A 12,176-nucleotide genomic window follows, 5' to 3' on the forward strand; every position below is an offset into this window, starting at 1 on the left:
GTAGGAGGGAATACAAACAAGCGGGACTTCTCCTTTGGGTGAAGTACCGCTTGGAAGCAGTTTTAAGAGTAGCAGTGTGTTGGGTTTATGAATGTATTGCGCTTAAATGACGTAGTACCTGCTATACTTCTTTTTGCAACACAGCGCACTGGTGTGATATGTATTCCTAGGGAACCAATCTTTTTGGATCGCCATGCGTTAGGAACGCACTCAAAAACACTCCCCAGTACATCTGCTGTGAATGTCCCCTGAACGAACCACAGACGTCTGGTGTGAACAGAGCCCGGCCAGCGGTCAGACACCCGGAAGCCGCTGGCAGGCCAGCGGTCGGACACCCGGAAGCCCCTGGCAGGCCAGCGGTCGGACACCCGGAAGCCCCTGGCAGGCCAGCGGTCGGACACCCGGAAGCCCCTGCCAGGCCAGCGGTCGGACACCCGGAAGCCCCTGCCAGGCCAGCGGTCGGACACCCGGAAGCCCCTGCCAGGCCAGCGGTCGGACACCCGGAAGCCCCAGCCAGGCCAGCGGTCGGACACCTGGAAACCCCTGCCACCTTCTAATGGGCTTGGAAAGCAGAACCTGATTATCCTCAGCACTACAAGTCCCAGCAGATCAGAGGCAGAGCCGCAGCTCAGCGGCCTCATTACAGACTCCAGCCTGATGACTATGAATGCCATCCAGGTAATCTGGAACCTCAGAGCCCGGAGACCCGCACAGATCTCAAGCCAGGCGGGTTACAGCCCACTGGATACAGTAACTGACAGCTCCGGCGTCCAATCAGCAGCCTCCATACCATAAACATCGTCTTGTCACCTTGCCCACCACCCAATCCCCTTCCCTTCATAAGAAGGCCGCCACCTCTCTGACTGTTCGGGCAGCGCCGAAGCTGAGCCCATTTAAAGCACCGGCTAGCCCCGCCCATTGCTACCCGGACGCTCATTCGTCCGTCTAATGACTGGCAGGACAGCTGTCCAATAGGAGTGCGGTATCCATGCTGCTGGATGCCCAATGTAGAGATCAGCAGTGGTGGCGGCGGTGGAGCGGGCTCTGGCTCGCAGGGAGGGTTCTATCACCGAGGATTGTACTGGAGTCCAGGGCCGGGGAGGGGGGAGGCTGCACCTTTCTGTCTGCATACTAAATATCCTTGGCCTGGAATAGAGGGGATCCTGGGAGCTGAGGACTGCTCATCCCTGGCATGGGGGATCCACACTAACGTCCAGGGCTGAGGGATTCAATGCCCCAGTGTGGCCAGGAGGAGGTAAGCTGGAGAGGATCGCTGTGTGTTGTTCTCATCCTTCCCAATCCTTGTCCTGTCCCCTGGCTGTCAGTGCCTCATCTCACTTTCATCTATGGAGTAATTCTTCTGCCTTCTGGATGGAGCTTCACTCCACTGCAGGGGCCCCCAACCAGTGGCTTAGGAGCCACATGTTGCAGTGATCTCCAGCCAGTGGCTCGGGGGGCACATGTGGGTCTGAGCAACCAGTGATGGGGCCCCCAGCAACCCCTCCAGTGTATCAGGACACTTGCTGCATTACACATGGATCAGTGTGTTTATAAATGAATAGCAAGCTGTGAAATCTGTCAATTGACTAAAGTTTATTTTGTTTCCTCTATGGCTCCCTGCTGCCTGCCATATTGCAGGTGGTGGGGGATCTGTCAGAGGTTGCAAGGCCAAGCATGGGTTAACGGTGAGCGGATGATGACAGCTTGTAGTGACAGGGGGAGGGGCAGTGAGTAAGGGGACTTGTGAATCATAGACATGGCCAATGTTTTGGGTGGCAGCGTAGGTCTTGTGGCCAGGCGGTTCACCATTATCCTCCCTGCCTCCCTTGTGTCAGCTGCCTGGCCAAGGTATAATTATGCTGGTGGGGTGATGATCTATAATACAAATGAGGGATTGCCTCCCCAATGTTGGAACACTTTCCCTGATCTGTGTCATTGGGGGTGGGGCGTTGAGCCGTCACCCACATTCCCATCACCTTTTACCCATGCACATGACCTGTGTGTGTTGTGAGTAGGTGTGCTGATCACCCTCCCTCCTCCTGTAGTATACATAGACCTTCCTGTAAGTGGGATCTCTGACAGCTCTGCTTAGGGAAGACATTGCTCCATGATGTCAAATATTAACAGCTTTCTCTCTCCTGCTTCCTCCTTTGTCTGTACCAGTCTAGCTCTACGGATTCCACGTCATTTCGCCTGGGAGGAGGGCTGACTTTCCATGCATCGGGGACTTCCTCTCCCTCAGCCATGCAGGAGTCTCCTGAGCTGGCTGTCTGCCTTGTGAAGTGGGATCAGCCGCTGGTGTCTCTGATGAGTGCGTCTGGACAACAGCCTGCATTTGGCACCCTCTGCCCTGCTACGCACGCCACCTTGTAAGGCTGCTCGGAATAATACAGAAAAGACGCCTTTCCCTCCCCTACCCCCGGCTGATCTGGTCTGACCTTTGATCATGGCTTCAGTATGGAAGAGGCTGCAGCGTGTGGGCAAACATGCCTCTAAGTTTCAGTTTGTGGCATCTTACCAGGAGCTGATGGTGGAATGTACTAAGAAATGGTCAGTGACCGCCGTGTAACGTTTTGTATTTGCATAGCTGTCTGTAAACACACGCTAGTCTTAAATTACAAGCTGTGTGAGGAAGTACAGAAAATTCCCAGCCCATTGAGCTGTCAGTCATTCCCATCTGACACCACTGACTGTTGTGTGATACCCTCTAGCACACCTGATTTTCACTTCTTTTATTGCCTGCCCGCATTTTCTTCCCTAGTATATTCAATGAATGAATGAATCCTAAAGGCTTGTTTACACCACAGCCCCCCCACAATCAATGTGCAGTCCTGAGTACACCTTTACAAGCATTTGTAATGTGTTTGCAGTGTATTTTTGTTGCATTTGCTTTTCTAGGCGTTATTTATGATGTTTGCTGCATTTACATGTGTTCATGTGTGTTTTAAAGGCATGCTGTCCTTTTTTAGAACACATATGAAAGCTCCTCAGGGATGTAAACTAATTTAAAACACATTTATTTTTCTTGCATATGTGTTCATACTGTGTTTAAAAACACATTTGACTGCATTTGGTGCCGCAGTACAAATACATGTGCAAGAAAAATTAATATATTCCAGTGAGCCTATTTTACACCATTGTGGTACTTTCATGTGCATTTACAAAAAAAAAACCAATGAACACAGCTCAAATGCATGTAAATGCAACTCGGTTAAAAAACATGAAGCATAAAAATTCATGGCAAATGCAACAAAAAACGCACCACAAGTGCATGTATATGCACATGTGGAACTGCACACTGAAGATGGGGATTGCGGTGTACATGAACACTTACTGAATTATATTTACACATCTTTGTGTGCGTTCATATGCGTTTACATGCAAAAAAAATGCAGCAAGCTGTACTTTTTTAATCGCACATGAATGCACCTCAATGGTGTAAACTAAGCTCATTAAAATACATATTTTTCTTTCATATGCCTTCATACTGTGTTTAAAAAAACATTTTTTTTCATCTGGTGTAAGGGCCAGTTCACACCATAAATAGCACAGGAACGCGCTGGGCGTTGTTGTGTGATTCACATGCAATCCATGTGATTTTAGCCCATTCATATGAATAGGCTGAAATTGCACTGGATCACACCAAAAATAGTGAATGCACTATTTAAAAAAAAAAAAATCACAACCTGATCACAAGGTACTGCTATACCATGCAATCCTGTATGGGCAAACGCACTGCATTTGAAATGTGGTGCACTGGTGTAACTGGGCTCTAAATGAGCCCTTGGTGTATAATGGAAAATGCACTGGAAGTGTTATACATGAAATGATGCGCATGAACCACAGCAACCAATCAGATTTCAGTCTACTACAGATAGCGAAAGATATTAGTTGCTATGGGTTACTGCTCTTGGCACATTGTTCTTGATCCTTGAACTGATCTATAATAATCTATTCTAAAATGAATTAATAACTATAAATATGTGGTTCAGTTCTCAGTAGTTGTTTGTATTATATTGGGAAAAGGCAACGTGGACTATTGTGATAGTCAAAACATGAAGCTGGCATGTTGTGAAGCTGGCATGTTGTGAAGTTGGCTTGTTTTGACAGATGAATGTAGTATGTACTTTTGATCACCTGCTAATGTATACAGTTAAGTTTATTTTGTTTGCTGACATGGTGCTTGTGGTGTCCAGTACATGTGGTTTCCTATTTGTTGTTAAAGATGAAAACTATGCAGTTGAAAGCTGGTAAGTGTGCTGGAATAACAGGTGGACAGCATGATGTTTATTTATTTTTTTGGTCATTGACATGTAGTATGTGTCTTGAGAGCCATATGGTATATAGTTATGGATAAGAAGCTGTATGATATTCAGCTTTTCTGCATGCTGTCCTGAGATAAGAGATAAACCCCTTGTTTTTTGGATTTTAATGGAACTATTGTTTTCAAAGAGAAGTATGGCCAAAGTTTTTTTTTTTTTTTTTTTTTTTTTTTTTTGCCCTTACATTCGCTCTCTTGTAAAGTGGTTTTTGTTTGGGAAAGTCCATATGTCTGGTGGCCGCTATTTCCCTGGCCAGTAGTCATGTACAATCTCTTCTGTAGCACCAAAGCAGTGCCACACAGTGGGTGGATGTAATGCTCCATTGATCCCTTCTCCAGGTGTCTGGCCCTAAGTCTTCGGTCACACTGAATCCGAATTTGAAATTGTGTGACTTCACTTGAATTCACACGATTTCAAAGTTGGATGTAAGTCTGACATCAGGTGTGAATTGGAAGACATCTGTACGACTTCATGCACAGAATTCTATGCATGTATTCCCAATTTATACAATAGGAATGCTGTGCAATTAGACAAACGGTTAGAGGTATCACTGCTTTCTTATTTACATATGTAATAGAAACTGTTGAGACAAATTTACGTGTATCCCGGAGTTCAGATTTAATATCCTTTTTCTTGGTTCCTGGTATTACTTCCCATCTTTGGCTCCCCCATTCCTCCATTCAGCCACTGGAAGTGAGGAAACCCTGTGTAAGTCACTCTAGTTAGAGCTTATACATGGTTGAGAACTTCTCCCTGCCCCCATATGACAGTGATGGACTAATCACCAAGCACTAGCACTGTCACATGAGTGGATGGAGTCAATTCCTTCATACGTGGAAGTATTGGGTATTTGGTATTTTATTTGTTCTAGCAGCTTAACAGCACAGCAGTGAAGAGAAACGTGAAGAGAAAATGAGGAGGGGGGTGAAATAAACCTGTTGTTTTCCCTAAAAGTCCAATGCAAAGTGTCCCAAAAAAATGTCCCACTACAAACAAAAATAGTGTCCAAAAAATTGTCCAAATATCCAAATTTGTTCATCCAGTAGGAAGAAATTCCCTTTCATCCCGTAGTACCTCAAAAAAAACAAATTCAAAAATCTAGTGCATTACCTTTATAAATAATATATTCACTCCGTGCAAAAACAAAAACACAAAAAACACAAAATTGTGCAATAACTATATATGTATCTCTTCCGTGCACATATGAGTAAACTGTGACCACTCTGTGAACACTGCAACACTGTGTATCCACCAACACCAATAGTATTAAATACTATTACCCTTTGTATCCATATACCAGCATCCAAATGAGATCTTCTAAAATGCTCCAAAGAAATTATTCCAAGGTCCTCAAAAGACAAGAAGGGTCTCAAGGCTCATATTCAAGGTGTAATAAAAAAATTTAATAGCAACTTACATTAAAATTTCATTATTCCGGCTTCCAACATGCTTCCTGTGTGAGTTCTATCAAACAAATGCGATATACCATGTGTTGACAACCCACAAAATGGCCGCGGCGACACTTCCGGTCTGCGTGCGTGCGTCACGACGTCACACCCTTAACGCGTTTCGTCACTTCCGGACTTCATCTGAAGGGTGTGACGTTAAGGGTGTGACGTCGTGACGCACGCACGCAGACCGGAAGTGTCGCCGCGGCCATTTTGTGGGTTGTCAACACATGGTATATCGCATTTGTTTGATAGAACTCACACAGGAAGCATGTTGGAAGCCGGAATAATGAAATTTTAATGTAAGTTGCTATTAAATTTTTTTATTACACCTTGAATATGAGCCTTGAGACCCTTCTTGTCTTTTGAGGACCTTGGAATAATTTCTTTGGAGCATTTTAGAAGATCTCATTTGGATGCTGGTATATGGATACAAAGGGTAATAGTATTTAATACTATTGGTGTTGGTGGATACACAGTGTTGCAGTGTTCACAGAGTGGTCACAGTTTACTCATATGTGCACGGAAGAGATACATATATAGTTATTGCACAATTTTGTGTTTTTTGTGTTTTTGTTTTTGCACGGAGTGAATATATTATTTATAAAGGTAATGCACTAGATTTTTGAATTTGTTTTTTTTGAGGTACTACGGGATGAAAGGGAATTTCTTCCTACTGGATGAACAAATTTGGATATTTGGACAATTTTTTGGACACTATTTTTGTTTGTAGTGGGACATTTTTTTGGGACACTTTGCATTGGACTTTTTTTGATTTCATTTTGAATTTTATTATATTCATTTATTTGAATTTGTTTAGGTAATTTCAAAAAGGTTATAATACTATTGCTTTCTGGGGAGAAAGTGTGACTTTTTGAGGGGTTTGGGGATAGGTGGTTATACACATACTGAATCACTGTTGTTTTCCCTGCCTATGTAAAAACCAGTTTTGTGGTGAACTCTAGGGCCTTATTAACAAGGGCAGTGAGGACCATACACTGTGAATTGTCCTCTTGGTTATGTGATTGGAGTTATAGGGTGTTGCGTGCAGGCAGCCAATGTAAGTCTAAGGGAACATTGCAATTATATGGACACAGCCCCTCAACTTAATTTGACAGGCGTGTGGGCCAGCGGATCCATCTACACGCAACACTTAACAGCTCCAGCCGCATAAACAAATGGTGGATTCATGGTGTACGGACCTCAGCACCCAATGCGAATGATGGATAGCTCACCATAGCCTGTCTGGTTTTATTTTATTGAGTGTCATCAGCACCAATTTCAATATGTAGTCCATTATTCCATGTTCATATCACATTTTCTTAGCTGAATAGAACACAAAGTGATGTCATTCGGATGGATGAATAATCATGTCAGAGACACAGCTTAGTGTGCCAGATTTAGCCCTTGCAGGAAAGGCTGTGTTCAACTCTAAGGTGAATAGGATCATCTAAGCAGGTCAGTGCATAATGCACATCCCTGACTGCAAGGACCCACTTCTGTTTGGTCTGCTAATGCATGTTCTAGCCCTCACTTGCAATACATACAGAATGACAGCTCTGGTGGTGAATGGAGTTTGCTGGGCCGTAAGCCGCACCTCTTTCACTGACTTATTTACTCATGTATTTGATTTTTGATGGGGGGGGGGGGATTGAAATACACCCAGACCTGGAAACATTTTATTCCCTGAGAAGGATATAAAGAAAGAAGCACGCCTTGCTCCTCTACCCTTAGCCCTAACAAGCATTTAACCCCCTTTGAGGTGGGGTGGGGTGGGGGTGATGGCACTGCAAGGGTATTTTTGTGGTAGTTGCCTATTGTAATTTAATAGTCCATCATAAAAAATTTTGAATGATATAAAGCTGAACCCAGGCAAACTGCTACATATACAGTTAAACCAGTCCCCACATTTGCTTTTTATCTGTCAAAGGATTTGTAATCCAGACACTCCTGCCGGAAAGAACAGCCAGATACTTGACCTCCTTTGCAGCAGTAGCAAAGGTTAAAAGACAAATCTGGGAATTAAAAAAAAAATTCATACTCACTTAGGTGGATGGCGCATCAATCTGTCCCTTGCCACCTCTAATACCGAGAACTGAGCAATCAAAGACCAATGATTGATCAGTTCTTTGGTGAGCAGAGAGCCGGTAACTATCAGTCACAGACTCTCTATTCTGCCCCTTCCGTGCTGACTGGAGCACTGGGCTGTGGAAAGGGAGGGAATGGCTTGCCCAGGCTCTAGATGGCATGGTGAGAGGATTAGCCAGCTACTGATCAGGAATCTAGGTGGTTCTCCACTTTAAAGTCGGGATCTCCCTAGAGCCTGGACAAGTTCAGTGACATTCGCCAACAGCAGACTTTAGCCTGCTATCAGCTTAATATGGGTCACAGGAGAGCAGAACTAACTTCTGTGACCCATAGTAGAAGTAGGGCCAAAAGAGCTTTGGCTCTATTTCTCCATTAATGGTCAACGATTGGAAATGTGAAAATTCTCCCTTGCAGTGGAGCTGTGCCTGCACTGTGGAGGTTGACTGCTCATGTATTCTAGTGGAGAGCAAAAGCAATTTGACTTTTCCTGATTTTCTGCTAACCTGGCAGACTGTTCCTTGGGGGTTGATTTACTAAAACTGAAGAGTTCAAAATCTGGTGCAGTTGTGCATGCTAGCCAATCAGCTTCTAACTTCATCTTGTACAATTAAGCCTTGACAAAAAAAAAAATGGAAGCTGATTGGTTTCTATACAGGGCTGCACCAGATTTTGCTCTCTCCAGCTTGAGTAAATCGATTCCATTGTAACATCGTGTCCAATGTAGAGCTATGGACCCTGCATCAGTCTTGATGATGTCAGGACCTTAGGCTGCTGGAGCACGGGGAGAAGACACTTCAGGGACTTCAGGGACTGGTCTAACAGCATGGTGGATCGAGTATTTAAATCTGCTATTGTATGCCTCCTAGACCTAAACAAGTGGTTAACCTTTGGAAGTGCAAGCGCAGCCCCATTGCAAAGGAGAATTTTCAAGTTTCCCGGAGTTGGGCTTTAACCAAGAACACTGTTTAAAACACAGTTCAAGAATTTCTATTGGACTATAAAGCTGCAGCAGCATAATGATGAGGTCATTCCTCTCTGGGTGCTCCTGTTCAGCATATGTGTACTGCAGCAGAGTCTTGTACACAGGATTACAAAATGAATTATTTAAAATAGTTACATGTAACTGTACATTTTATTTTCTTTATTAAGACTAGGTTCACATTATTGCAGGTCGGGAATGCTAAAAAAATTGTGTACATTCCCAACCTGCAGGCACACTGCATTGCTCTTTAGCAGCAGATGCGTGGGGATGCCATTAATTCTTAATGGCACTCCACGCAATGACAAATGTGGTGTGTTTTTGTGTGCGCCAAATTACATGGTACTGTGGAACCATGTGGCTTGGTGCAGTGCAATTTGAAGCAAGTCAAGGAAATCTTTCTCTAGTTAGGGCAGCCCGCTGAAATGAATTGCCTGCCTACTCAGAACACAGGCTGCACAAGTGTGAACCTAGCCTTTCTTGCCAGGCTTTCTGAGAAAAAAAAAAAACCAATTATACTCACCTAGGTGGATGCAGCATTGATCTGATGCTGCATGTGTTTCCCTGCTAGCTCTACAGTGAGAACTGACTGATCAAACAGCACTGATCACTCAATTCTCCCACTCTGTGACTGTCAGTCTCTGGCTCTCTGCTCTGCTCCTCCAGGTGTAGGAAGAAGGAGCTGCTGGTGGATGGCTAAGGGGCTGAGCTAGGTGCCGGTCCAGGCTTCAGGGTGGATTCTAACCGTATGGTTGGGATGTTTTCACAGCCTGGATTGGCTGAGTAACGTCAGCCGACAACAGACTTTAGCTCACTGTCGGCTGAAAACTGGTCACAAGAGTTCAGAATGATCTGCACTCCTGTAATCCATAGAGGTATAGTCAAAAAAGCTTTGGCTATACTTCTACTTTAATGGTGTCTTTGGATATCTGCTTGAAGATTTGACAAGCTTGGACATTTCTGATGACAAATCCTGACCTTTTGGTAACTGTACCATCAAAGGGGGGGAAACAGCTGACAAGTATGCATTTCTGTGTTTATTGAGCTGCTTGGGTCATTACAGGACTATAATGTTGCAGCCGAACAAATCTTTCTATACAGATCAATAAGTGAAAGTGTCCATTTTTTGAAGGCCTTGTTTTACATTGGGGAGATGCTGACCATTCATTCATAAGGCTCCATTAAGTAGAACGTATATATGAGATCTGCTCACCTCAGTTGACTCTTTAACGGGCTTTAACGGGCCTGTAGACTATTTGGCATTTTACATGAAGCCATTAGCTTTCAGTGGTGCATTGATCTCGAGGTAATGCCAACAAAGTGCAGTGTTGTACAGAATTTTTAGAACATCTGAAATTGCCCTGCTGCAGTTTGGTTCCGGAATTGATTAAGTTAGGTCTTGTGTCAGCATTGGGGCTGTGTTACAGCATGTCTGTGGTTTTCTTTTGTGTCAGGTGTCACGGGAGGTCTGAAGGAGCCTGCAAAAGAAAATCTGTACTGGTAGAGCCGTGTAGGCTGCCACTGCTGATTTTCTTCCAGTGTATTTCCACTTTTGCTGCCAAATTTAGGATATCACCTACTTTATGATTAAATGTTCTGCTTACCCTTTTAGATGCCCTTTTCTTATAACTCTAGCATTGAAAAATCCTGCTTAGTTCTCTTTTTTGACGGTGTCAGGGAACTGTGTGTGCCATACCTAACCTTGGCTGTGCTGTGCTAGCAGATACCATTATCAGTTGTATACTAGAGTTGAACACTATAACATAGGGCAGAACAGTGGCTAAATGGTTAGCACTTCTGCCTGGCAGTACTAGGGTCATTGGTTCGAATCCCAACCACGGCACCACCTGCCTGCATGGGTTTCCTCCCGATACTCCGGTTTCCTCCCAATACTCCGGTTTCCTCCCAGACTCCAAAGACATGCTGGTAGGTTAATTGGATCCTGTCTAAATTGGCCCTAGTATGTGTATGTATGAATGTGAGTTAGGGACCTTGGATTGTACGCCCCTTGAGGGTTAGGAACTGATGTGAATGTACAATATGTATGTAAAGTGCTGTGTAAAATTGATGGCACTATATAAGTACCTGTAATAAATAAATAACAAAGGGTTAAAGATTTAGAAGGTGGACTTCTCCATGATATGTTAATGAGAGGAAACTAAACCTGTCCGTAACTTTCCTGTTGGGACAAACTCACTCTGAACTTGTTCAGATACTTGCAGTTAACCATGACACCTTCTCTTAGGAAGCATCAAAAGGGTAGGAAATATTTTCTCAAATTTGACCACAAAAGTGGAAATAAACTTTAGGGGAGAAGTAGGACCAAAGCTCTTTTGGCCATGCTTCTCCTATGGATCACAGGAGTTCACTCTGTTCAGCACTCCAGTGTTTCTGATGTCACTCAGCCAGTCCAGGCTTAGTAAAGATCCCAACTTTAAAGTTGGTATGTACCCAGATGCCAGGCCGACAGCTGGCTCATCCTCTCAGTTATCCGCTGGGAGGCTGAACCAGTTGCTCCCACCCCCTACACAGCCGGCACTCCAATGAATGCTGGAGGGTCAGAGCAGAGAGCTGATTGCCACTTCCCATGAGGTGGCAGGACCATGCCTCGTGCATGTGCAGTGGGGAGCCATCCAAGATGGCTGTGCTGGGGATCTGAAGCCCAGCAAAGAAATAGTTGCAGGGAAGACAGTGCTGGAATCTGTGGACTGGTAAGTACCTGTTTGTTAAAAGTCAGCAGTTACAGCATTTTTAGCTGCAGACTTTTTGATTTTTTTAATAACCGAGTGAAGTTCTCCTGTAGCCACAAAGAAAATAAATCCACTTTGCGTTCACCAAATTCCTTTTCCAACCCAGTTGTTACCTTGTAGCAGTAGCAGTGACAAAATGATGTCATACATCCCAGGAGTCTTCAGGAGGGGAGAAAGGATTTTCCCAGCTAAACCCATCCTCCTACCTGCATGTCTGAGCTAAGGGTAGATGGATTCCAGGAAGTAAGTGCTATATGAATCATCTGCTCTTACGCAAGATGGCCATGGCCAGAAATGCTAGTAGGTGTTTTTATCAGCAAAATAAACCATGGATAGATTGGTGAGTTTGCTTTGAATATTAAACATGAATTAAATTTGTTTTTTAGCGCTCAGATACAGTGCAGTTCCACTTTAACATTAATAGGTAACAGCCACAGGTATAGTTGACCCAGAGAATACCTGACCGCCTCCTGTGAGATCAGGAAGAAATGCCTGTTGTTATTAACCCCTTCACGCCTAAGGGTAAAACAAATCTAAATGCCAAAGCACAATTCTGCGACGTTGACATGTGATAGTAAAACTGTACATA

General features: G+C 44.2%; 1 protein-coding gene across 7 annotated transcripts in view; it reads left to right on the forward strand.

Moving 5' to 3' along the window:
- Positions 1 to 1,004: 1,004 nt before the first annotated feature.
- The window catches only part of EHBP1 (EH domain binding protein 1), a 547,128-nt gene continuing 535,956 nt past the window's right edge, over positions 1,005 to 12,176 (forward strand). For 4 of the 7 annotated variants that reach the window (XM_089671985.1, XM_089671988.1, XM_089671986.1 and 1 more), the window contains exons 1-2: positions 1,005 to 1,255; positions 2,164 to 2,550. In XM_089671985.1, the coding sequence (XP_089528111.1) occupies positions 2,447 to 2,550 (104 nt within the window). In that variant the 5' untranslated portion in view covers positions 1,005 to 1,255; positions 2,164 to 2,446. The remainder of the gene's footprint in view (positions 1,256 to 2,163; positions 2,551 to 12,176) is intronic. The other 3 variants (XM_089671987.1, XM_089671991.1, XM_089671992.1) reach the window with 1 other exon arrangement.

This window comes from Staurois parvus, unplaced genomic scaffold (assembly GCF_062004578.1).
Source record: "Staurois parvus isolate SC_StPar_1 unplaced genomic scaffold, SC_StPar_1.0 ptg000117l, whole genome shotgun sequence".
In the NCBI taxonomy this organism is placed as follows: domain Eukaryota; kingdom Metazoa; phylum Chordata; class Amphibia; order Anura; family Ranidae; genus Staurois; species Staurois parvus.